General features: G+C 35.5%; 4 protein-coding genes across 6 annotated transcripts in view; 2 read left to right on the forward strand and 2 right to left on the reverse strand.

The window, feature by feature from the left end:
* Positions 1 to 976: 976 nt before the first annotated feature.
* On the forward strand, positions 977 to 13,332 carry LOC18422388 (GTP-binding protein-like protein). Of its 2 annotated transcripts, none has more exons than XM_020665085.2 (10): positions 977 to 4,393; positions 4,815 to 4,868; positions 5,775 to 5,951; positions 7,856 to 7,927; positions 8,065 to 8,124; positions 11,333 to 11,442; positions 11,605 to 11,904; positions 12,210 to 12,401; positions 12,504 to 12,555; positions 12,948 to 13,332. In XM_020665085.2, exons 1-10 carry the CDS (start codon positions 4,382 to 4,384, stop codon positions 12,996 to 12,998), a joined length of 1,080 nt encoding a protein of 359 aa, XP_020520744.1. In that variant the 5' UTR covers positions 977 to 4,381; the 3' UTR covers positions 12,999 to 13,332. The 2 variants fall into 2 exon arrangements, with proteins under 2 accessions (XP_020520744.1, XP_006827123.2); XM_006827060.4 differs by having other exon boundaries at positions 977 to 1,109.
* Positions 1,215 to 4,290, forward strand: LOC110006936 (Tetratricopeptide repeat (TPR)-like superfamily protein). The gene has a single exon (XM_020665076.2). The coding sequence runs from the start codon at positions 1,215 to 1,217 to the stop codon at positions 3,810 to 3,812; it is 2,598 nt and encodes an 865-aa protein (XP_020520735.2). The 3' UTR covers positions 3,813 to 4,290.
* Positions 13,333 to 16,213: 2,881 nt separating the features above from the next.
* Positions 16,214 to 17,597, reverse strand: LOC18422389 (uncharacterized). The gene is made up of 3 exons (XM_006827061.4): positions 17,325 to 17,597; positions 16,917 to 17,102; positions 16,214 to 16,464 (listed from the first exon to the last, which is right to left on the reverse strand). Exons 1-3 carry the CDS (start codon positions 17,562 to 17,564, stop codon positions 16,417 to 16,419), a joined length of 474 nt encoding a protein of 157 aa, XP_006827124.2. The 5' UTR covers positions 17,565 to 17,597; the 3' UTR covers positions 16,214 to 16,416.
* A 6,458-nt stretch (positions 17,598 to 24,055) lies between these two features.
* The window catches only part of LOC18422390 (uncharacterized), a 30,387-nt gene continuing 29,688 nt past the window's right edge, over positions 24,056 to 24,754 (reverse strand). For both annotated transcript variants that reach the window (XR_016054989.1, XR_016054988.1), the window contains one exon: positions 24,056 to 24,569. The gene's annotated coding sequence lies outside the window, so the exon portion shown is untranslated. The remainder of the gene's footprint in view (positions 24,570 to 24,754) is intronic.

Genomic DNA, 24,754 nt, shown 5'->3' on the forward strand with positions numbered 1-24,754 from the left:
TCGAATTAGATAGAGAAAATAAGAATGATAATTTAAAACTATAAGATATATTATACAAAAAGTGACTAACTTTGTTTTAGCCATTTGAATAGATAAAAATCGAACAATCAAACTAACTAAACTAGTAAAATATTGGTTTTGACCCATTTTAAGGCATTTGTAGTTTTTATTTTGGACTACACACGCCAGAGCATTGACTTTTGCTTTTAACCAAAGTAATTATCAATTCAGCTCCCCACTCTGGTCCTCGAGAACCTTCCAATGAAAAAAGAAGAAAAAAATTTCATAAAAAAGGATCAGACTCAGTAATTATCAATTCACCCTAGTCTTGACTCCGAATGATGAACCGAGTAGTGAACCACTTGATTCTCGACAACCCGAGGCAATTTCTCAACTTGAACCATCTAAAATCAGGAACCCTGCCCAAATTCCAAGCTGACTTGAACAATTGCTAATTTTGAAGGCATAGTTTTCAACTCCTGTACTTATTCGATGACACTGCCAATTTTTAAAAGATGAATAGAGCTTTTTTATGATCAATTTAGTTTACCATCATACTTACGATATCATATTTACGATATCATATTTTAGCAATGGAGCTTGGGCTTGGGTTGGGCTTGAGTGGTTAGAAGTTGCCGTCAACTCCTATCGTATTTACCTAATAAAAAGGGATTGCTAATAAAAAAACTATTTATATTTTGTACAAAAAAGTTACAATTATTTTTATCTTTTAAATTTTTAAATGGGCAGTCGTATAAGTGTTATTGAATATTTACAAAGTTCAAAAAAATAATAATTCTCCGACTTGATGACTGAGAAATAAATGGTCAAACTCGTGGTAAAATGATCAATTGGAATGGTATGAAACAAAAGCCCAAATTTGTAATATCCTTAAGTCTTTAAGGCTTATTTCCTAATTTTCACGTGGTATACATGTATTTCACCCACTTAAAACCAAAGAAGAAAGAACATCTGCGAATCTAGAGATTTCTGTGTGTTTCTCTCTTCGATATCACTCCCTCGTCGCTCCTGCAAAACTACAAGAAAGCTTATTCAAAAACCCTAAAATGGCCACGGTAATGCAGAAGATTAAAGACATTGAAGATGAGGTACTTACCTTTACCCGTTCCTCTGTTTCTTGGGAAGTTTGCCGATTTTTCTGCTTTTTTCTGTCCCTTTTTCGATAGCTTATTCATTGGTTTTCGCTTGGATTAATGGAATTCCATGGCTTAAAACTGTTCATTCAACAATGCAAAATTTCTAGGGTTTATACGCCCAACCTTAGAAATGGACCTTTCTCAGCAAAATCTAGCTCCTTTTCTTCTTTAACTGTGCGAGAAAAGCCATTATTTTCTGATGAGTTATTGCGAGTTAAAAAAATTCAGGAATTCGCATGTATTTTACAGTCGTTGATCTCGCTAAAATCTCCATCTCGAGCTAAACTAATCCACTCTCAGATCATAGTCTCGGGCCTTCAATTGGACCCATTTCTGACCAATAATTTACTGAACTTCTATTCAAAATCAGGCTGTTTTTACCTTGCCCAAAGTGTATTTGATAACATGCCTCAAAGAAATATCATCACATGGTCAGCTTTAATTTCTGGTTACAGTCAGCATGGCCATGGGCATCGAGCCCTGCTGCTCTTCTCCCAGTTTCACAGGTTCTCTGAAACGCCACCAAATCAGTACATAATAGCCAGTGTTTTGAGGGCTTGTGCTAATCTGAGAGCTCTAAATCAGGCATCTCAGGTCCACAATCTTGTTGTTAAATTGGGTTTAGGGAACGATGTCTTTGTGGGTACGTCACTCATTGATTCTTATTCAAAAAGTGGGTATTTAGAATTTGCAAATTTGGTTTTCAATGAATTACCGGTTAGAAATGAAGTTACATGGACTACGATAATCACTGCATATTCTCAGTCAGGAAAAAGTGAGATTTCTTTGGAACTTTTCCATGAGATGAGGCAAACCAATGTCCGGGCTGATCGATATGTGATTTCTAGTGTGCTAAGTGCCTGTTCAGCAATGGAATATATTGAAGGTGGTAAGCAAATCCATTCTTACATAGTTCGAAACGAACCCCAAGTCGATGTTTCAGTTAATAATGTGTTAATGGACGTGTACTCAAAGTGTGGAGAGTTGGGTTATGCGCGGCGTGTTTTTTATCTGATGAGTGTTAGGAATGTTGTTTCATGGACCACCATGATTGCCGGGTTAATGCTAAATTGTTGCAACAGTGAGGCTCTGCATATGTTCATGGAGATGCATGCGCAAGGGTGGGAACCTGATGGGTATACCTGCACGAGTGCGCTAAGCTCTTGTGGTGCTCTAATGGGTTTGGAACAAGGAAAACAAGTGCATTCTTATGCTGTAAAAACCAATCTTGAAAGTGATGAGTTTGTTAAGAATGGTCTGGTAGATATGTACTGTAAATGTGATTCTTTACTTGATGCAAGGCGTGTTTTTGATGTTATGGTTATGCGTAATGTTGTTTCATATAATGCTATGATTGAAGGTTACGCGGCGCATGGTGATCTTTGGGGGGCAGTTATTTTATTTGAACAGATGAGGTCTCACTATGTGTCACCAAGCTTATTGACATTTGTGAGCCTCCTTGGGGTATCAGCAACCTTTTCAGCCGAGCACTTGAGCAAACAGATTCATGCCCATATGATAAAACTGGGTATTTCATTGGATCTTTATGCAGGTAGTGCTCTGGTTGATGTTTACTCAAAATGTTTTGGTGTAGATGATGCTAGGCTTGTGTTTGAGGAGATGGAGGAAAGAGATATTGTCGTGTGGAATGCTATGGTTTCAGGGTATGCACAAAATGGGCAAGGGGAGGACGCCTTCAAGCTTTATCAAAAAATGCAGCTAAAGGAAATGAAACCCAATGATTTCACTTTTGTTGGATTGATCACATCAGCCAGTAACCTTGCTGCCCTGTTCCATGGCCAACAGCTGCATAACCAGACCATAAAAATGGGTATCGAGTCTGATCCATTTGTTGGAAATGCACTCGTGGACATGTATGCAAAGTGCGGGAATATTGGAGAAGCTTGGAGGCTTTTTGAGAGTATGCCAACTAGAGATATCGTGTGTTGGAACTCTATGATCTCAAGATATGCACAGCATGGCCACGCCAAAGAGGCTGTTAATCTTTTTGAGCAATTAATCAAAGTAGAAGTAGAACCCAACTCCTTTATTGCACAAGAGAAAGAAATAAAGCCCAATTATGTCACATTTGTTGGGGTTCTATCGGCTTGCAGCCACGTGGGGCTGGTTGATAAAGGGTTCCAGTACTTTAATTTAATGAAAACAGTTTTTAACATTAAAGCAGGGGTTGAACATTATGCTTGTATGATTGACCTTCTTGGCCGGGCAGGAAAACTAAGTGAGGCTAAAGAGTTTATAGAAACGATGCCTATTGAACCAACATCAATGGTGTGGAGAAGTCTGCTCAGTGCATGTAGAACCTTTGGGGATATCAATATAGGAAAGTATGCAGCCGATAGGGCCATCTCAATCGATCCAAAGGATAGTGGGTCATACGTGTTATTGTCCAACATTTATGCTTCAAAGGGAATGTGGGTTGATGTGGCAAATGTGAGGAAGGGAATGAGTTGCAATGGCGTTGTGAAGGAGCCTGGACACAGTTGGATTGAAGTAAAAAAGAAGGTCCATGTGTTTGTTGTGCGAGATAGATCACGCAGTGAGAGTGATGAGATCGATTCCATGTTATTGAGATTGACCCAACAAATGAAAGGACTGGGATATGTTCCTGATACTACATTTGTGCTTCATGATTAACAGATTATACCATGAATATGTGCTCCATAGTATTATAAACAAGAGAAAGCAAAGCAAAAAAAAGAAGAAGCAATTGGGATGCTTAAAATGAAATTCAGTGAAAGGACCATGTGGGTGCTGCATGAGTTGCACACAATTATATGATGATCAATTTCATCTTTTAACATATGAGAGGAGTGTGGGATATTCCTGATATTACAGTGAATATCAAATGAGTAAGAGATGGTGACACTGTTATGGGTGTTTTGATGTAGTGAATCTTCCTAAAGCTATTGAAGATTGAAAAAATGCAGCTCCAAACAAAAAAAAAAGATTGAAAAGACGGCATATGCTTTGTGAACAAATCCCCTTTTGGACCATCTTTGTGCCAAAACAACTGTGGCATTCCTTTCTTTCTTGAAATGAACAAAACCGGGAGATGAACCATCAATTTCGCCTTTTTAAGTACTGGTTATCAATGAGATTATCTTGAACCAAAAATGATGATTTCGGACATATAGGGTATTTGCAAATTCTCATGCTGCCTCACCAACCCTGAGGCTCTCAGCTTCCTTGGAAGACTCGGGAAAATGACCCGCATGGCAAGCCCTGTTATCTTTTCCTTTATGAATTTGCACATACCCTTTTTTTTTTTTATGCATGCCAAAATCTTGAAGGGATTCTTGACAATTCAGTATATTGTATTCGTAATTTATTTTAGAAGCCTTTATATATTATTATCTTATATTTGTACTTCTAAGAACACTTAAATTCATTTCTTCTCTATAAATATGTTTGCTTATTGGCTGCAAATGTTTTATGCCACAACAGTTCAAGAAATGATGATTTTCTCTCTTGGTTTGTTTGTATAATTATAGTTGGGAAGTGCCATGCTTCACTCAAATTTAAAGTTTTCTATTATCATTATTTGGCATAAATTTTGAAATGAAGATTTTTTTTTCAATAGATAATCGACATGAATGATGCTTGGAAATATTTACTACTATGATTTTGTTAATGCAGATGGCAAGGACGCAGAAAAATAAAGCTACAGCTCATCACCTTGGGTTGCTTAAGGTATACTAGTGCCCTGTCCGTATCCTCTCTAGGAATAGTTGCAATTGACAGAATGTGGTATTTTCATTTCATACATTTTTTTATTGCGGATTCCTTTGCCACATTGTCTCCTCCAAGAAACACCCAAAGAAATTGGTGGATAAGTATATGGGAAATAAACTTATGGTTGACTAATGAATGGGTCATATGAAAAAGGGCATAATTGAATAAACTAGGTTGCCATTTGAGAACATGCATGCTAAAAAAACCTGGCAAACAGATTCAACTGTTGAGAAATTGTGAAAGTAACAGTCATGATGTGTGCTTTCCTAAAAACATAGGTTGAAGACTGGAATGGGCATATGATTGTGTTAAAAAAACATATCCATGATAAATTTTTACTGAATAGTTTTGTGAAATAACTCCGATTACTTGTTTTATATTTAGTTATTGCTTGCTATAAGTTCTAATTTTAAATCCTAAGTTGCCATTTGATCATGAATAAAATGATAGTTAATATGTGGTGAACAAGGATGCAGATGTTTCAAAGGGCGGGTTATTTATCAAATACACAAAAATTCACATCTGGTCTGAAATCTTAGTTGATGTTGCACATAAGTCTTGTATGAGTGATGGAGCTTGTAGAATTATGCTGATGATACGGAGCCTATTATCCAACTTCTGATTTTGCGACACCTTCCCTTGAAAATGATATGAAAACAAATTGTCTTATTTTACTTATGGAATCTATAAACCAAGGACATCTATGGTGGCAACTTTTTCTCTCTTTTTATTCTTCTGTCTTATAATGAATTATATGCAGTTTCTTTTTCTACACCCTTTTAAGCTTGGAGCTATCAAAAGAAAGAGGGAATTTTTTAAGCTTCCAATTGATTTATCCTAGATGTTTGCCTGCCATGTTACTAGGCGAAACTGGCAAAATTACGACGAGAACTTCTGGAACCTTCATCAAAAGGGGGAGGGGGTGGTGCTGGGGAAGGGTTTGATGTTACAAAAAGTGGTGACTCTCGAGTTGGTTTAGTGGGGTTTCCTTCAGTTGGGAAGTCAACGCTGCTTAATAAGTTAACTGGTACCTTCTCAGAGGTATGTGGCTTTGTTCTTAAGGGTGGGTTGAACAATATTTCATGTGTATGATGGAAAAGTTGCATGTGATATTGTTTCTATTTGTTTTTGTGTGTGTGTGTGGGGTTTATCTAGAGTTAACAACCACTCAAAACACAAAGGTTAATGTTAAAAGGGGTGCTGATGGGTGTGTTTATCAAAAAGGTCATTACATTTTTTTAAAACAAATTATTTTAATAAGTAACATAACCATTAAGCAAGGGCAAATTTGAAATTTTTATAAAAGTACAATGACATTTTGGAAGTTGGTGTCCTAAAACTTTATTTGTAAGGTGCTCTTATCTTCTAGTAAAAATTTCAACTTTACCCCATATGGAGATGACAAAGTGCCTCTGTCTTGTAATGATATTTACAAAAATACCCTTACTTAATAAGTAAGATATCATAAAAAATAACTTTTTTAAAAAAAATAAACTACAAAGTTAGTAAATCCACCATTCACAACTCATTCTATCATTAACATTTGTATAGTAGTACAATGCAACCACACGTCTAGAAAACCAAGCTTTTGGCATTTGTATGACCCCAAATTTTGCACACACATTCTCTTCATCCTTATTATCAATCCTACAAAAAAAAAAAAAAAAAATTTCAATTTGCACCCTAGATATGGTCAAAATTAGTACACTCCAACAATGAATCTCGACCGTTCATTTGGTAAATTTCAAGATCTAGTCCTTAACATATTCAAAATCACTTTTTTCTTTTTCAGCATTGTTAATCTAATGATGATAACACTATATAAAAATTTTGGGAATAAAAAAAATCCTTCTGAGTGCTATATCTAACCATCTCACTAAAATGGATGGCTTATATTAATTGAGCTAGAAAAACACTTTCTATGGTGTTTTTTCAAAATATTTTTTTGTGATTGTTCTTTAGAATAAAAAGAGTGCACATTTAAGAATTTGTGTCAAACAAATGTCTTTAAGATGGTTTTTGAAGATGGTTGCATTATACTATCATACAATCGTTGCATGAAATCATTCCCCATATATATATATATATTAGATATATATATAATTACTATGTGTAATTTACTCTTATGAAGAATTTGATCTATTCAACATGATTCAAGGAATTTACTCTCTTTGCCTGTAACATGAGAAGTGTGCCAATCGCTAGTGTTGTTCATGGATGTTTCTTTGGCTAATTTGTAACAAGTTAAGGGCATACCATTCATTAGGTATGGTTTAGCATTACTCCAATTCTCCACAACCATGCTATCTGTAACAAAAGTCATAATGTTTGGTGTTATTCTTCCTCCTTTTTATAATTAACCTTCACTAATTAATCTATGGGATATTTACATCTTGTGTGACACAATAATGACAAGTAAAACATTACAGACATTAGGAGCGGGAATGTGTGGTAGAACACCATCTGAGAAAGTGCTCCTTGTCATACTTCCCAATATGCTCTATTCAGCTTGTTCTTTTTACTGTCAAAAATTTCCAATTGAAAATTTTCTTTCAGAAGTAGACCTTCGTAGTATTAAAGAGGGATCATCAAAGCATTTGATCTTCACTTTCTTTTCACATCCTATTAATTGATTCTTTCATATTCAACCATTGCCAGCTTTAAAAATTCCAGAAAAGATATGCTATCAACAAAATCCAGAAAATATATGCTATCAGCATTTATTATATGGTATACCATCTGAGCTATTTAAGAGATTAGTATAAACCTGTTGGTCACTTTTCACAGGAATAAACTAACGTATTTTATTTGTTTGTTTCACTTTACGGAATGGCAATCTTTTTGACTAACAGGGCTTGTGATTTTTTCTATATTAGGTTTTTGGCTTATTTAATGTTCCATTGTCATGATAATTTTCCTTTGTCATTGCATATTTCTTCTTACAGGTTGCTTCATATGAATTCACTACATTGACTTGCATTCCTGGCGTAATTGGATACAGGGGGGCTAAAATTCAGGTATAGTTTGGCCCTTCTAGGGATTCGATTTATTGGTGTGGTCTTCATCAAATGAATTTGTATTTTACAATATTCTCTGATGTTTGATTAGCAAAATCGAAACTGATTTATCTTAATTTTTTTGCTATCACTATCAGTTACTGGATCTTCCAGGAATTATTGAGGGTGCAAAGGATGGTAAAGGCAGAGGGCGACAGGTGAGTGGAACTAATGGTAATGCTCTTAAGATTTTATACACGCTCAGAGGAGAGTAAAATGTACACATCCTGTGCATGGCATACCATACAAACTAAAGAGGCCGGGCATCCATCCTTCACAAGACCGGCAGTTGAGATGAACCCTAGTTCTGATTCCAATATCCATCCATCTTCAGAGCTACATTTTATATCCACCATCTGCTGTGAACAACAGATGCTTGATTCTGTGCCGGTATCTAGTATACCGTATACTACACACAGGATGTGTATGGTATACTTTTCCTATTTAAATTGTAGTGGGTGTCTGAAAACAATTTGCCGATATGCAACAACTTAAATTGTAGAAGTACAAGAACAACAGATTTGGCTCATTCTGGAATTAAAAGTATTCATCAGACGAATTGAAGTGCTCCAATTTTCTTTTCCTTTTGGGATGTTAACGGTTGATTGGGCTTTGAACTTGATAGGATCCCACTAGGCAGGGCTGTACTCAACAACCCAAAGAACACAAAAGTGCCAAATTTTGATCCTCTTCGAAGGGAATCTTCCTCCTTGTGCAACACATACAGAATTAAAGGAAAATGGTTATCTATCCTTTCACTAGTCAACCTCCTATTTATAGGTTGAGCATTTTCCCGATACCCATTCGCCAAACCCCGTACCAACAACTTATTCAAATTCAAATTAATAAAAAAACTATTCAAATTAAGAAACTCACCCAAATGAGTAACTCCAAAATCTTATTTGAAATATTCAAATTTGTTCAAATTGATAACTGACGTGCGAAGCCTCCAATTGTAGCTATGGCTTTCCTAAGTTCTAACATTCGACCCTCCTTCAAATCAACCTTGTCCTCAAGGTTGCAAATCTAGGAAGTGCTCCCTCCTTAGCCCGTCTAATCATCCGTCTCCAGTCGGCATCCCCATCTAGCATAAAACAGCTCATGGGACTTACATCTTTGGTCCGGCATGAACTTTTCGTCACAATTATGACAGAGGCCCCTGTCTCTACCTCCATCTCGGCTCAAGTTAGCTTCTTAATAGCAGGGATTTTCATCTTAGAGGCCATACCCAGGGTACGGTAGCCTCTTGCCAATTGAATTGGTTTTTCCCTTTGAGGCTAAGGCGTTTGTAGTTTTTCTTCTTGCATACAGATGAGGTGATCATAGCCATCAAGGTTGTCGGCTGGAACATTTGTACCTTAATCCCACTTTGTTCCTTTAGGCCCGTGATAAAGCAGCCGATCAAAGCCTTTTCAGTCCACCCACCCAACCTGATTCGCTATCCGCTAAAAATGGCTTTGATATTCCCGAATTGTTCCCATTTGTCTTAATTTAGAGAGGAGTGCATCGAAATCTTCGTATTCTATGGGACTGAAATGGACAAAGAGAGTAGCTTTAACTAGTTTTGTTTATGTCGGAGTTATTTGTGCCTTTTCATACCACTGGTACTATTGTGCTGTGTCTCCTTCCATGAGGAAGGATGTCAAGAGAACCTTTCGTTCCTCTTGCGTGTCCAAGAATCTGAAGACCTTCTCCGCAAAATAGATTTACCCTGTTGGATCATCACCATAAAACTTTGGAAAATCTACACGCATGTAACGGGTTTCCACCAACCGGGGTGCGAAAAGTCCCTCCATTTCACACATCTGTCTCAGTCTTCCTGCTCCGATTGACAACCGATCTGCAACATCTTTGGCATTAAGATGCTAGCCACTTGCATTGGAGGCTCATAGCAGCGAGGGTCTCACGTATCTCGCGCAGCAGCCCCGAGTGTTGCTACATTTGTCCTTCAAGCTCATTCTTTTTTTCTTCCGTCCTGTGCACGTTCTGAGTCTTCTGAGCCTTATGGCCTACGTTGGGCACACCCGGGCTCGATGCTCTAATACCAAATGATAGGATCCGGCAAGGTGAGACCGTACTTAGCAACACAAAAGTGCCAAAGTTTGGTCCTCTTAGAGGTGGATCTTCCTCTATGTGCAAACACACACAAAATGAAAAGAAAATGGTTCTCTATCCTTTCATTATTCAAACTCTCTTTTATACATTGAGCACTTTCCTAAAACCCATTCCCCAAATCCCCTACCAAAAACTTATTCAAGTTCCAATTAATTAGAAATCTATTCAAATTAAGAAACTAACCCAAATTGAATAACTCCTAAATCTTATTTGAATTATTCAATTTTATTCAAATTGGTAACTCTCTAACTACCCATGCTAATTCCCCCAATTATGGCTACGGGTTTCCTAACAGACCTAAGAAAGACAAAGGTGTCACCCTCGAAATTTTTCTTTCTTACAAGGTTTCCTAATATATTCTTGGTTTGACTTGGTTGCCATATATCATTTCAAGCTTGATACTCGACTGAGCAAAAACAAGCTGTCTCCTAGCTTGGTGAAGTTATCAAGATCTTTTATTTTTTTATATTTTGAAAACAAAGTATGAAAGCGTTACAAAAAATTTCAGAAAAAGTAAGAATCTTATACAAAATATATAATAGATATGTATCTTCTATTAGTATGTCATAAGCCCGCATACATAAATATGCATGAATATACATTAGTATATAAAGTAAATGTATATGCATATGCATATGCACATGCACATGCAGGTATGTAGAAATATATTTGCTATATATGACATAGTTTGCTAGGATCTTCCAACCTCGGTGGTGATCCTTCTCTGGGATCTCACTTTGGAGGTCCAGCAAAGGGATCTCGATTTTTAAATTATGGGATCTCGATCCCCACTGTTTGGGACGTCGGTCCCCAAATTAATGACCAAGGCAACAGCCAACGTGATGGGTTTTCTTTATTTATAACCAGCTCGCAATGGAATGTTTTTATTTTAGTGGCATTGCTTCCTAATGAAGAGATCGCTTCTTTAAAAAGTGTCTGTAGTCCTACATTATATACACTCTTTAACGTTGGGAGTAAGACCCCTACAAGGTTGGGATTGAGATTCCAAAATGTCGGGATCCAGATTTCTAACATTTGGGGATCCCGATCCCTAACATATATATTATATGGTCGGCGGTCCCAACCATAGGGATCTTCTAGCTTTTCACAGTCCCCTGCTCCTAATCCTATTCCCACTTTTGATGTCGTTAATTATGATATGACATCATTTGACCCTTGTTATGTCTGAAAATTTATTTAATTCCTGTATGATGTATTTGTGAGGGAGCATCTTGCAAATGTTTGTTCCAGGTTATCAGCACTGCTAGGACCTGCAATTGTATTTTAATTGTTCTTGATGCCATAAAACCGATAACTCACAAACGTCTGATTGAGAAAGAGCTTGAGGGATTTGGTATAAGGTAATCTTGTTTTAATCACTTCACATTTTGCTTTGTTTCATTGGGAACGGTCAGAGGGTACCCCTGTGTTGCATTGAATGTGATACACCACTGGTGTTTTCTACCTTCTTTGATTTTCTTTTCTTTTTAGGAGTCTAATTACTGACTTTTGCATATCTCCAGGTTAAACAAGGAACCACCTAATTTAACTTTCAGGAAGAAAGACAAGGGTGGGATCAATTTCACTTCCACTGTTGCAAACACACATCTGGACCTTGAAACCATTAAGGCAATATGTAGTGAATATCGGATTCATAATGCTGATATCTCACTTCGATATGATGCAACTGCTGATGACCTCATAGACGTTATCGAGGGAAGTAGAAAATATATCCCCTGCATCTATGTTGTCAACAAGATCGACCAAATAACAATTGAGGAGCTGGAGATCCTGGACAAACTTCCTCACTATTGCCCAATAAGGTATGTTGATATTCTGGCCCAACGCATGGCTCAAAGTCAATCACTATTTCCCCATCTGTGTGTGTGTGAGAGCGTGCACGCGTGTGCGTGTGAGAGAGAGACAGCTTACAAATGTGCTTGACTTTATTAGAGAGAGAGAGAGAGAGAGAGAGAGAGAGAGAGAGAAAGAAAGAGAGAGGGAGAGATTACTGTATGCTTGTGACTTTATTCTCAGATTTCTGTATAATTCTTGCACATAAGTTATTATCTGTGTTCCTATATCATTCTTGTACATAAGTTACATGGATGCTGTCCTCTTGCTTTAGTGCCCACTTGGAATGGAACCTTGACGGTCTATTGGAGAAGATATGGGAATATCTAAACCTCACTCGAATTTACACAAAACCAAAGGGAATGAACCCAGACTACGATGATCCGGTAATCCTATCGTCCAAGAGAAGGACAGTCGAGGATTTCTGCAACAGAATCCACAAAGACATGTTAAAGCAATTCAAGTAGTGAGTTTTCCACCTTCTCTCTCTCTCTCCATGTATGCATGTGCTGTACTCTATGTCGGTTTGCAGTCCTTGTACTGATTCGATGACTTCTGAAATTTTCAGTGCTTTGGTATGGGGCTCCAGTGTGAAACACAAGCCGCAGAGAGTTGGAAAGGTACTGTAGCTTCTTTTTATGTAGTCTTCCTTTTTTTCTTTCAAAATCTGGAACTTCAAATCTTCAGCCAAAGTTCAGTCTTAGAGACAACGTCTTATTTGTACAATGAAAAGAAGGGCCCGAAATTTGTTCAGAGGAAGTATAGCATACACTTTTGGTGTATATGATATATAGCACACTACAGATGGTCTACCGCCTATCCCCATTATTGGCAGATGGAGATTAATCCTCACCGTCCTTTACCAAGCATGAATTCCATATGCCATGTGGTGCACCTATGTACCATTTCCATTGATTCAGGCTGCATTTCAAAGTTACATATAAACTTAGGAATTTTTTAGGTTTTTTTTTCCCAGACCTAATAATCACAAATGATCTCTGATGCTTTGCAGGAACACGAGCTTGAAGATGAGGATGTGGTTCAGATCATCAAGAAGGTGTGATTAGTTTAGAGGTGAGTTTGTTAACCTTAGAAGGCAATTTTCAACTGAGAAAGGAAAAATCTATAGAATATGGAAGGCTATTTATTTTGGAGTTTGAAGGATCCTTACAGAGAGAAAATAGATGGGGTGCTGCCCTTAGATTACCTGGTCCTGTTCAGTTGGTATGTCGGTTTCTTCCCCATTTGAGGATAGGTATGCTTCTGAGATTTTCTGTATGAAACTCTATTACTCTACTAATGTTTTGATGTATGATTATGTAGACAAAAAAGAAAAAACGTGAAACAATTTATGACAAAAAGTCCATGAAGAACATTAGCTGTTTGAGGCTGTGAAATCACTTTGTTCTCACCTTTTCCTTCTTGGAAATTTGATGCATTTTTTTCTAGGGTTTAGGTGTTATGGCATTATAATGTTTGGTAAGATTATTAGTTTCAAACTTTTTATTTTCTCTGATCTCCTTACAAGTGTTAGGTGTTATTTCGTGTCGGTTTCATTTTAAAGTCATTGAAACTATTCAGACTTCAATCTGAGGTGAAATTATGATTCTATTTGTTGTTTCACTTGGGAAATCTCACAAAACGTGCAGTTTTTGCATGGGCAACTTTTCTGACTTTTTGTGTAGTTGCCCCTAAAAAATCCATCAAAAAATCAAAAAATGCAGTTGTTGGGGTAGAAACCCTTGCAACATATAAACACTTGAAAATCTTGAAAACAGGCAGTCTAAATAATTTAGTATGAGATGCACGGTTTTTAGATCTTGAATTTTTTTCTCGTTATATCCATATGAGGTCATTAATTGGAAGGTTTCTCAACTTCAAAACACTATTTTTTACTGAATTTTTGAGATACAATTTTATCAGGGTTCATGAAAAAATTAGGTAAAATTTTTCGTTGGCTGCCTACCTAGAGGGTGGGTGTGGTTTGTATAAGGTTGCAACTTTAAACTATCAAAATACCTTCAAATTTTATCATAAATATAATTTTAGTGTAAAAAATTCTTAGGAGGGGTAGAGGATCTATTTTCATCTCTAATTATAAAATCTTAAACTTCAAAAATTATACAAATCAATTAGTATAAACACTTGAAAATCATGAAAATGGATGGTCCAGATAATATGAAAATCTTTTTTCTCGAGATGACCAATTAGAAGGTCTAGGTATTTCAATATCAAAACAACATTTTATATTAATTTTTTATTTTTATGTTAATTTTTGAGGTGCACCTTAATTCTACATTTTAAGGTTGCAGCCTTATGTAAACTTTGTCCATGACATAATGAATACACATCAAATATCAAACCATCGACTCTTAATTAGTGAACTACAAAAGCCAATCCATCTTGTGTACACGACCCACTTTATTATTGTCTACACACACTGTTTGCTTTTTTGCCCTTTTTAGGCATGACCCAAGGCCGGTCGTTTTAACCAGACAGAAATGTTAGCCAAACATTGAATGAAAAGACCGATCACACAACAGGGGTCCACCATCATATCATGACAGAGAGGCCCCCAATCTTCTTTTGGATTGATGATAAGAAGTTGGTGCCACAATAAAGCCATTGGGTTACCAAGTTTCTCAAAGGAGATGCAGCCTTGTCCACTCATCCAATGGTGGATGGGCCCTCACAACAATGATCACAGCATTGAGGTGAAACTCTTGTTTGTATGAAGGAGGGATTTTATTTGGGCTGCGGTTTGTATAGAGCCTAGGCTCTAAACAATCAAGGTAGAGCCTACTTTCAATAATGTCGCGAAATGTCGTTTTAATATTGAAAATCTTTGTGACAGCCTTAAAATATATTTTCATCTTTAATTATAAAATTTAAAACTTAAAAGATAGTGTAGATTGATAGATCTATGAAAACTTGAAAATCTTAAAAATTAACGGTTCAAAAATGTATTACAAAATACACTATTTTCAAAACTTGAAATCGTTTTTTTTTTTGTTGTTGTGTTGTCTATGCATCTTGACGTTGAGATGATCAATTTGAGGATATTTTGACATCAAAATAACCTATTCAAGTGAAATGTGAAATTTTTGAGGTGGGCTCGAAATTGATTGTTTAGAGCCTCAGCTCTATATAAACTTTTTCCTTTTCTTTGGGGGTAATGAGAGACAAGAGAGTGAGTTTAAATTTAGAAGATGCCCAAGGAATCAAGAGACATTGAGATAGTATTGAGATGTTGGGAAAAGGAGATGGCGGTAGTAGCACCTTTGCCACCCTAGTCACCATGTTGTGGTCCTATAAAAAACTAACTCTTGAATTATTTGAAAAAATGGTTAGACGACTGTCTCCCCACTAAATTACCCAAAACAAAAGTTCAATTTTGTTGCCCTCTTTCGCGCTCTCTCTAGGTGTGTTAGTATAATTGTGGTTATTGCATATTATGTTCTCTCTCTACAGGTGTGGAAGTTCAATTTTTGTTGGTAATCCCATATTGTATACTCTCCTCTCACTCTAGTTCAATTTTGTTGGTAATTCCATATTCTATACTCTCTCTCTCTCTCTTCATGGACCTCTAACGTCCTCATTTATACAATTTGGTTTGGTCTTAGGGTCAAAATCCGAAACCACGAAGCACTTGAAACCAGTTTCAACTGGTTACGTAATTCTCACAACCCATTCATTGAATTGCAAATCCATGAACCAGTTGCCTCAATGCCAATACTCTCACAACCCATTTATTGAATTGCAAATCCATGAACCAATTGTCCCAATGCCAATACTTTTACACTACACTTGACTAATTTTAAGGTAAATACGACAAAGCTGACAACAAAACCCCACTGTCGTTTTAAAAACCACTCCACTTGGGCTAACCCATTGTCCCAAATCTTTTTTTTTTTTTTTAATAAAATTGATTGTGTTTTAGTGTGATCTGAACCCATGCATACATTTGCTTATAAATGACTCAAAAATAATTTCTATGCCTCATCTTCTTTTTCTAATGTTAACTTGGGACCTGATCAGAACAGGACTCCAGATGTCACATTGTCACTGCCGTCACCAAGGCTGTTCGCATTTTGATCGCCTCAAGAACAAATAACAATAAGTGTCCAAGTTTCTAAGGTGTCGGAATGTGTTACGCTTTTATCGCTTCAAGAACAAAATATAATAAGAAATGTTGAAATTTCTAAAATATCATAATGTGGCATGCTTTAGTGAACGTGGAACAGGGAAAAATAAAAATGAACGTGGAACAGGGAAAAATAAAAAAAACCCATGGACATAAGAATCCAAGTACAGAGACTATATCTTTTAAGGAAATGCCTGCCCTATCTAAAGGATTAAAAGCTTAGAACAAGCAAGCAATCAGAGAACAAAAAACAATCTTTTTATTTCACCTACTCAAAAGGCTTGACATCTGAAAATACAAGCTACTTGACCCAGAGTTGAAGTAGAGATCCTATGAATTATGCCTTTATAAAACAGTTGAAGTAGCTAAGCAGCTTCTTCCTTGTCTGCAAATACACAATCATTCAGTGCGATGAGAAAACAACTACAGCCATGATTTTAAACTTCAAAGCACGCAAGTAAAAATCGGGTCAGTTCCCAAAAAGTACCAAGGCCATTCTCTCCCCTAAATGAAGATTAATCAGTGTTTTAAATGGGCCCGTATCGGCACCTTTGGGCCGATGGGGGCCTAGGCATCTTGCCTTTGCTAAGGCCCCACACCTCAGTTGGGGAACCCTCTTGGTGGCCGAGGTGAGGACCTCTTAGGCAGCCAAGGAACTGCCTAAGGGATCCGGAATCCAACCTGAAAACCTACCCCTCTTTTCTCACTGTTTTCACTGCATTCCGCTTATAAAATCACTGATACTAATCTCATAATTCAACTTTATCTTTCAAAGATCAATCTACTAATAAAGTTGGGAAGTGGTAAAGAAGAGGAGGGTTTCAGTTGAGTAATTACAGTGGGAGAATTGCTATGGTGGTGGTGGTGTATAAGCTCCTCTTCATTCCCAAGACTTGCTCTACTAAAATCCTTCTTGTTTTGTTTCTTCAACTCTCTGATCATAGAGAAATCCATGGAGTAATTGGGCATGTCACACTGGCTCTCCCATGCTCCAAATTGTGGTACAGATACGCAAGCATTCCTCTGAATAATAAATTCACATCAGAAAAATGCATAAAAACAATGAGAGAGAGAGAGAGAGAGTTGGGGGTGACCAAGGACCCCATAACTCCATGAAATAAATCTTCATTAATAGAGCGATGCGTAGCACCTCGGAGAACTAAAAATGTATCTTGCTTTGAAACTCGAAAAACGTATGCATCTCCCAGGCAAAAGAGAGAGTGAGGCATAGAAAAGGGTTGTTACCTCCTTGCGGTCTTCCATGGGTTCAAATCTGTGGCGTTGATTTCTTGAGACGCAGAGAGAGAAAAATGTGAAAATGGGAGAGAGAGAGATGTGTGAAAATGAAATGAAAAGAGAGAAAAGTGGGTTCTTTATACAAAATAGAAGGGGGAGAGAGAGAGAATATGAGAGGAAAGTAGACAGGGAGGCAGGTGCGGAAGAGACAGAAAGTGGTAAAGAGATGACGCGTTTTCTTGGCCTCATCGCACCCCCTCCTAATTTGTAACAACTGTCTCTTACCTGGACTAAACCGCTTCTCATCAATTTTAAATGACCCATATTCTCATTGCATTCATTTTCTTTTTCAATATTTTATTTTATATTTCTTAAATTTTTATTCTTTCCAGCCCGAGCGCACCTCAAAATTATATCAAAAATATTGTTTTGATGCCGCAAAGCTATATAAATAAATCTATTGTCGCCTTATTTATAAAATTTAAAGTTTCAAAAAAAATGATGATCAAATAGATCTATAAGATAAACTCTATTTTTTTTATCGATTTGAGAATTTTTTCAAATAACGACCTTTTCCGGTCTATTTTTTTTAAGTGTACCCGTTGACACCTTATATACACCTCTTCCTTCTCATTTGTAGGAAGGCAAGTTTGGGCCACACGTATCTTTGGACCCGAAACCCCATAATTACCAAAATTTCGCATATGTGCTTCTCTGGGTTTTTTGGGAGTTGTGCGATATTTTTTTAAGAGGGATAAATTCGTAAATTTTGCACATCCGATTCACCTGGTGCTTAGGGATCGTGCGATGTTTTTGAAGGGGCCCAAGAGTATCGATTAAAACATAGAGAAATTTTTTTTTTTCTCTTCAATAAAAAATTAGATAAGATATCAACTTTTTGTACACTGATTTATATGGTGCACCATGAAATTCCCCTGAAAAAGGTTGTTTCAACTCGATAACGCACCCATCATCTTCATATCACAATATAAATAATAAATCTCTGAGTTTTAAAAATAGCGTCGTATGACATATTATTTAGAAGGTGCAGTTGGCGTGCAGATGCATTTGTAGCTGTAGAGGTAGGTGCACCTTCAAATTTTATCATGGTATATGATTTTGATGTAAAATGTTTTTTGGATTATTTTAAAATTTATTTTTATATCTAATTATAAAATTTTCAATTTTTTTAAAAAAATTAAAATCAAGTAGATCTATAAACATATGAAAATCTATTGTAAAACACACTATTTTTGAGACTTAAAATCTTTTTATTTTTCATGTTCAAACATCTTGATGTCGAGATGATCAATCAAATGGTATTTCAACATTAAAACTACCTTTTTCTCATAGATATTTGAGGTCCATCCGTAGCTCTACATTATAAGGTTTCATCTTTACATAAACGTTTTCCTTATTTAGATCATCTACTATTAAAATTTTCCAAGTATTTATATATGGGTGTGGTTTCTATAAGGTTGCAACCTTAAACAATGCACACCTCCAAATTTTGTTATAACATGTAATTTTGATGTAAAAATTCTTCGGATTATCTAAATAACTATTTTTATATCTAATTATAAAATTTTAAACTTCAAAAATGGTTAAAATCAAGTAGATCTATAAAATATAAACATTTTGAAAATCTTGAAAATTAACAGTCTAGATAATGTGTTAAATGATATACTATTTTTAAAAATCAAAATCTTTTTTTTTTTTCTTTTTTCAAATTCATACGTCTCAATGTCGAGATGATCAATTAGAGGTTTTTCAACTTTAAAACAACATGTTCTTATGTATTTTTGACATGATCTTTAATTCTACATTTTAAGGTTGCAACCTTATATAAATTTTTTCCTCTATATATTTACTTGATTTTCAGTATTTTTTTAGCTTTAAATTTCATACTTAATACTAAGGTTTAAAAAATCGGTAACCTAATCCGGAATCGGGCGATCAAGAATCGCCTAGGACACTCTGGATTAGGCCAAAAAATGGGATTCAGGGGGTTCCAAATAGTAGATTCACCGATTTTTTAGCGGAACCGCCGATTCATCACCGACACTCATAAGTACGTGACGTCACACCGATCTCAACGAGTCACGCCATTATACCGTGTATCAAAAAATCAGTGAATCTCGTTTAATGACTAGATCCGACAAGGTTCAACCGATTTCTTATCCGGATCGTCTTATTCTAGATTAGGCTAGTGATTTTTTAAACCTTGCTTGGTATCAAGCAAGGTTTTGCTCTGGATTAGGCCAAAAAAAGGGATTCGCAGTTCCAAATAGTAAAATCGTTGATTTAATCGTTGATTTTTTACAAAACTACTGATTCCGACGATTCTTCAACGAGTCCGACTGATTCTTCCAAGGTTTAAAAAAATGTATAGGTGACTCAAATCGGTCACACCCATACCCATGTCGGATCGGGGGAATTGGTAGAACGGATCGAAAGAATCGGGGGAATCGTTAATTTTTGTTTCAAAATTCTTTTTAAAAAATAATTCAAGTAAAAACTCTTCATCCTTTTTTTTTGGCTTGACTCGATGAAGAATCAGTGAAGAATTGACTGGACTTAGTGAAGAATCGTCGGAATCGGTAATTACGTGAAAAAAATCAGCGATTCTACTATTTGGAACTTCCCGAATCCCATTTTCTGGCCTAATCCGAAGCATCCTAGGCGATTCCCAATCCGGATCGAATCATTGATTTTTAACACCTTGGATTCTTCACTGAGAAGCGAAAAAAAAAAAATAGAACAATTTTTTTTCAAATTATTTTTTAAAGAACTTGTAACAAAATTTACCAATTCCATGGATTCTTCCGATCCGATCCACCGATTCCCCCGATCCGACACAGGTACGGGTGTGACCGATTCAAGTCACCTATCAATTTTTTTAAACCTTGCCAATGATTTAAAAGATTTGGAATCGGGCGATCCGGATCAATAATCGCCATGACCAGTCTGGAACTAGTAAAAAACCAGGATTCGTGGTAGACTCGCCGATTTTTTCACGAATTTGTTGATTCCGACAATTCTTCAACGAGTCTAAGTGCAAAAAAAAAAAAAAGGATGAACAGCTTTTTCTTAAAATATTTTTTTAAAAAAATTTGGGACAAAAATTACCGTTTCTACGAATTCTTTTGATCCGATCCACCAATTCTCTCGATCCAACACGAGTATGGGTGTGACCGATTCAAATCACTCATCAGTTATTTTAAGCATTAATTAGAGTTGATTTTAGGATATTATAAGGGTTGCACTAGATCAAATTTAGAGGTGTCAAAATACTTTGAATGTTTAATATTAACACCTTACACAAACCACACCCTTGAAAAGAATTCCTACGATAGTTGTTTTCGATGCACATATTTTTATTTTTATTTTTATTCGTTATATACTACCACTTTGGATCTTCAAGATCTTAAGTTGTAAGTTGTAAAGTGAGTTTATGACTTCCGATCTTGAATACCCAAAGTCAAATATATTTTGCTACTTTTATATATATATATATATATATATATATATATATATATATATATATATATATATATATATATATATATATATATATATATATATATTAGATTTTCAATATTCGAAATCACCCATACATAAGGGACGTGACTTTAGGTCTTCAAGGTCCAAATTCACAAGTCGCATGACTTTGGATCTTTAAAATAGTTTAGTCATATCAGATATTGAATACATGAAGTGGTCCAATTTGAGAATAAAGTAAATGATGAAAAAATGGATACACTTTTAAAAATCAAAGATTTTTTTTCGTTCTTTTTTGAAGTAATTGTGAGGGATATAGCTATAAATCGATCTATAATATAAAATACCTAGGTCTTTAAATACAATGTGTATGGAAGTTTATAGCATTATATTACAAACGCAAGGCACACCTTACACATTCACCAAAGAAAAATTGCTTTGCTACCGAAAAATCTTTAAATTGATTATCTCAAACCTTAATATGTATGGAAATGAGAAAAAACGATTACAAGTCTAAAAAATATTGCATCTTGGGTAACACACAAACACAACCCATCCGAGGAAATTTTTAAAGTCTAAGAAATATTGCATCTTGTGTAACAATGGTCTCACGCAGGCTGGACCGCATTTGTACAATATTAAGACCAAAGGTATAAAGCATCCCTTAAAGATGGATGCAAATAGGCAGTCCATCTAAAAACAATTGTAACTAACTGTTCAAATATTTTTTTAATATAATTATTATTTTTAGCTTTCAAAAAATATAAAATTTCATATTCATGATCTCCATATTAAGGATTATATATTCTCTAAAAATTAGGATCAAATTATATTTAAAAATATATATTTATTGCCAAACCCATTTGTGCCTATGCGGATTTGGCTGCATGCTAACCACATCCATATATATATATATATATATATATATATATATATATATATATATATATATATATATACACATATGGATATTCTAGACTTCACAACCTTTAAAATTACAAAAGTTCAAGATAGAGAGAGTTATGAAGGGTGAATTTATTAATTTTGTTGTCTATTTTAAAAAAAAGTTACTTTTGTGAGGCAAATTTGTAAATATTACTACAAGGTATTTTTGTCGTCTCCATAAAAGATCAAATTGAAACTTTAACTAAAGGACAATGGCACTCTACAAATAAAGTTCTAGTACACTAACTTCTAAAATGCCATTGTATTTTTGTAAAAATTTCAAATTTGCTCTTGTTTAAATGTAAAATTACCTATTTAAATAATTTTTTAATGAAAAAATAATGATTATTTCGATAAATACACGCACAATGAGACCATTTATTTTTGGTACAAGAAAACCAACATCATTATTGCCTGTTAGATTTAAAATTGGGTAGTTGAGGATGCATCATTTTTTAGACAAAGTCAAAACCAAAATTTATCAAATATTGTGATACAATTCCACTTATTGAATTTTAGGACAAGATTTCTATGCTTCTCCTACTGCATAAGACTTATATATTTCCCCCTATCCAACCGTCCATCCTGAATGAAAAGCTGAAATAACTCCAATCGCAAGGTCATGTCTCTACACTACTTTATTTTTATTTTTTTCAACAAATTATTTTAACACCAAATTTTGGGCATCCACTCCTTTGTTAAACCCGTACTTCCAAAAAGTATATAAAAAAATATTCCCAATAAAATAAAATGACTTAAATACCCCCAAAACTTAACCCTGCACTTGTACAAAAGATTTTAAAAAATATTCTCAATAAAATAAATGACCTAAATACCCCAAAAAGTTTTAAAGGGTATTTGGTCATCATATTTTATACAAAATAATAATAATATTTTTTTTAAGTGTGCCCCCATTGAAAAGATGACATGTGCCAATCTCATTTTCATACAATTCGTATAAAAAAAACTGAAAATAAAATACTCTAAGACATCGGATTAAGATCAAACAGTCAGCAACTCACTTGATCTAAATTGGACGACTGAATGGGAGAAAGTATATATCTTCTATGTTGTAGGGGAACCACATAAACATTTCCCTTCTTGCAAGATGCTCTATTTTTTAAACTCGAAATCTTCTTCTTCCTTTCATATCCATACGCTTCAATGCCAAGAAGATCGATTAGAAGGCTTTCCAACATCAAACACGTTTTGAGGTACACTTTTATTTTATATTTTAAAGTTGCAACTTGCAACCCTATAAAAAAAATTTATATATACCGAGAGATAGCGAAGATATACAAGCTACAACAGGCTTGGACTTTGTGAGATTTGTATTATCGGTTGTTGGGGAAGTATTTGGTGGAACCTAAGAGAGAATATATATACGTGTGTTCTGCACGATTATTAGGTAAGCTCAAGCTACGCAAGACCAAGATCCCACTAACACAATGATTTAATAAAAAATAAGTGAAATGATCATCCCATGCTTTAAAATATAGTATTTTTTTAATTAACCAATGGTGACGTGTTTTGTTTTAATTAAATCAAATGTACTTTCTAAAGTAAATAAAAGAAAATGCATATTTTTATCTCTTGGCTACTTTTTTCTAAAATAATACAACTAAGCTATGTACAGCCCAATCACGGACAACAGAGATTTCTCGAGTATGTATTAAACTGCCCCCATAGTTACGAGGGTGGGTGTGGTTTTCATATGTCCGCGGCTTCACGATATTTGGTAAAGATTGTACCTCAACTTGTAGCTTCAGCATGGGCCGAGTACTACAAGTGCATTTTTACCCTTACGGGTTTTGAATATCCAAAAATAGTACAGATCAAGGGGCTCTACAAGATACACCAACTTTTTAGGCTTAGAAATGAGATCCCTTCAAATGTGATCCTCTTTAGAATTGATGAAATTAAGATCTAAAATACATTTCAAGTCACCATAGATACAGTCTTTAAATCCATGATTGGAAAGCACAAAGAGTATATAATAAACGATCAGAACAGTGTCTCAATTACTATATATTTTACCTTCATTTTTTCCTTTTTATTGATATTCATGGTCATGGCAATTGAGATTATCCTGATCTATAAATCTGTGGAACTAGAACTTTTTAAGTCCAAATCCATCTCAAGTAAGGTTGTTGAGAGAGCCCACATTTAATCATGAGCATATTGGCTCATGCACCAAAACCCTGTCCTTTACATAAGGCTCATTCAGACTAAATGAATCTGATTTTCCCATATTAGCAAAATTACTTTCTAAATCATACAAGAAATCCAGAGTAGAAAAAAACCTGCCATTTATAATATTATTGAGCACATATGCTATACAAGGAATAATGGAGTCTGGTCTGGACAAAAAGAGGGCTTCATGATAGACTGATGATTCATGTCCAGCATCCATTGAGGAAGATGGATGGTGGATACCTCTTCGCGCAAAGAATACTACAAATGTATACAATGGCTGAACTTTCTTTTTGTAATATGCTAACCAAGGGAATGGAGGGTGGGACATTATGATGAGGCATTTGCCCCCCTAACCACCAATGCCCCAACCCGATTCTCACAACAGCTCCACATATTGTGGCTCCACATATGCAGGTGCACTCCGATATTACACAAATTAGGAGAATTAAGATAATACCCACAGTGCACTCTGAAATTACGCAAATTAGGAGAATTAAAATAATACCCACAAAAATAGGAATGCCCCAAATCACGTCTCACTTTGGTTCGATGACTAGGCTTGCAAGTGCTAATGCAATAGTAGAACATGGACATCCACGTGTCAATGCCTAACTGAAAACAAGTGTCAAAAAGGCTTCTATCAAAATTAACCTTCCAAACAAGATTCGTCTATAAACCATTTAAAAAAAGAGCGGTGATGCAGAGTTTTAGGCAACATAGGCGATTCCTATACCAATTTCTAAGTGTCAGATACTGCTGTCGTGTCCTTAGTGTAACGATTCAGGCAAAAAAATCGA

Source organism: Amborella trichopoda, chromosome 4 (genome assembly GCF_054954075.1).
Source record: "Amborella trichopoda isolate Santa Cruz 75 chromosome 4, AtrichopodaSantaCruz75HAP2 v2.0, whole genome shotgun sequence".
Classification (NCBI taxonomy): domain Eukaryota; kingdom Viridiplantae; phylum Streptophyta; class Magnoliopsida; order Amborellales; family Amborellaceae; genus Amborella; species Amborella trichopoda.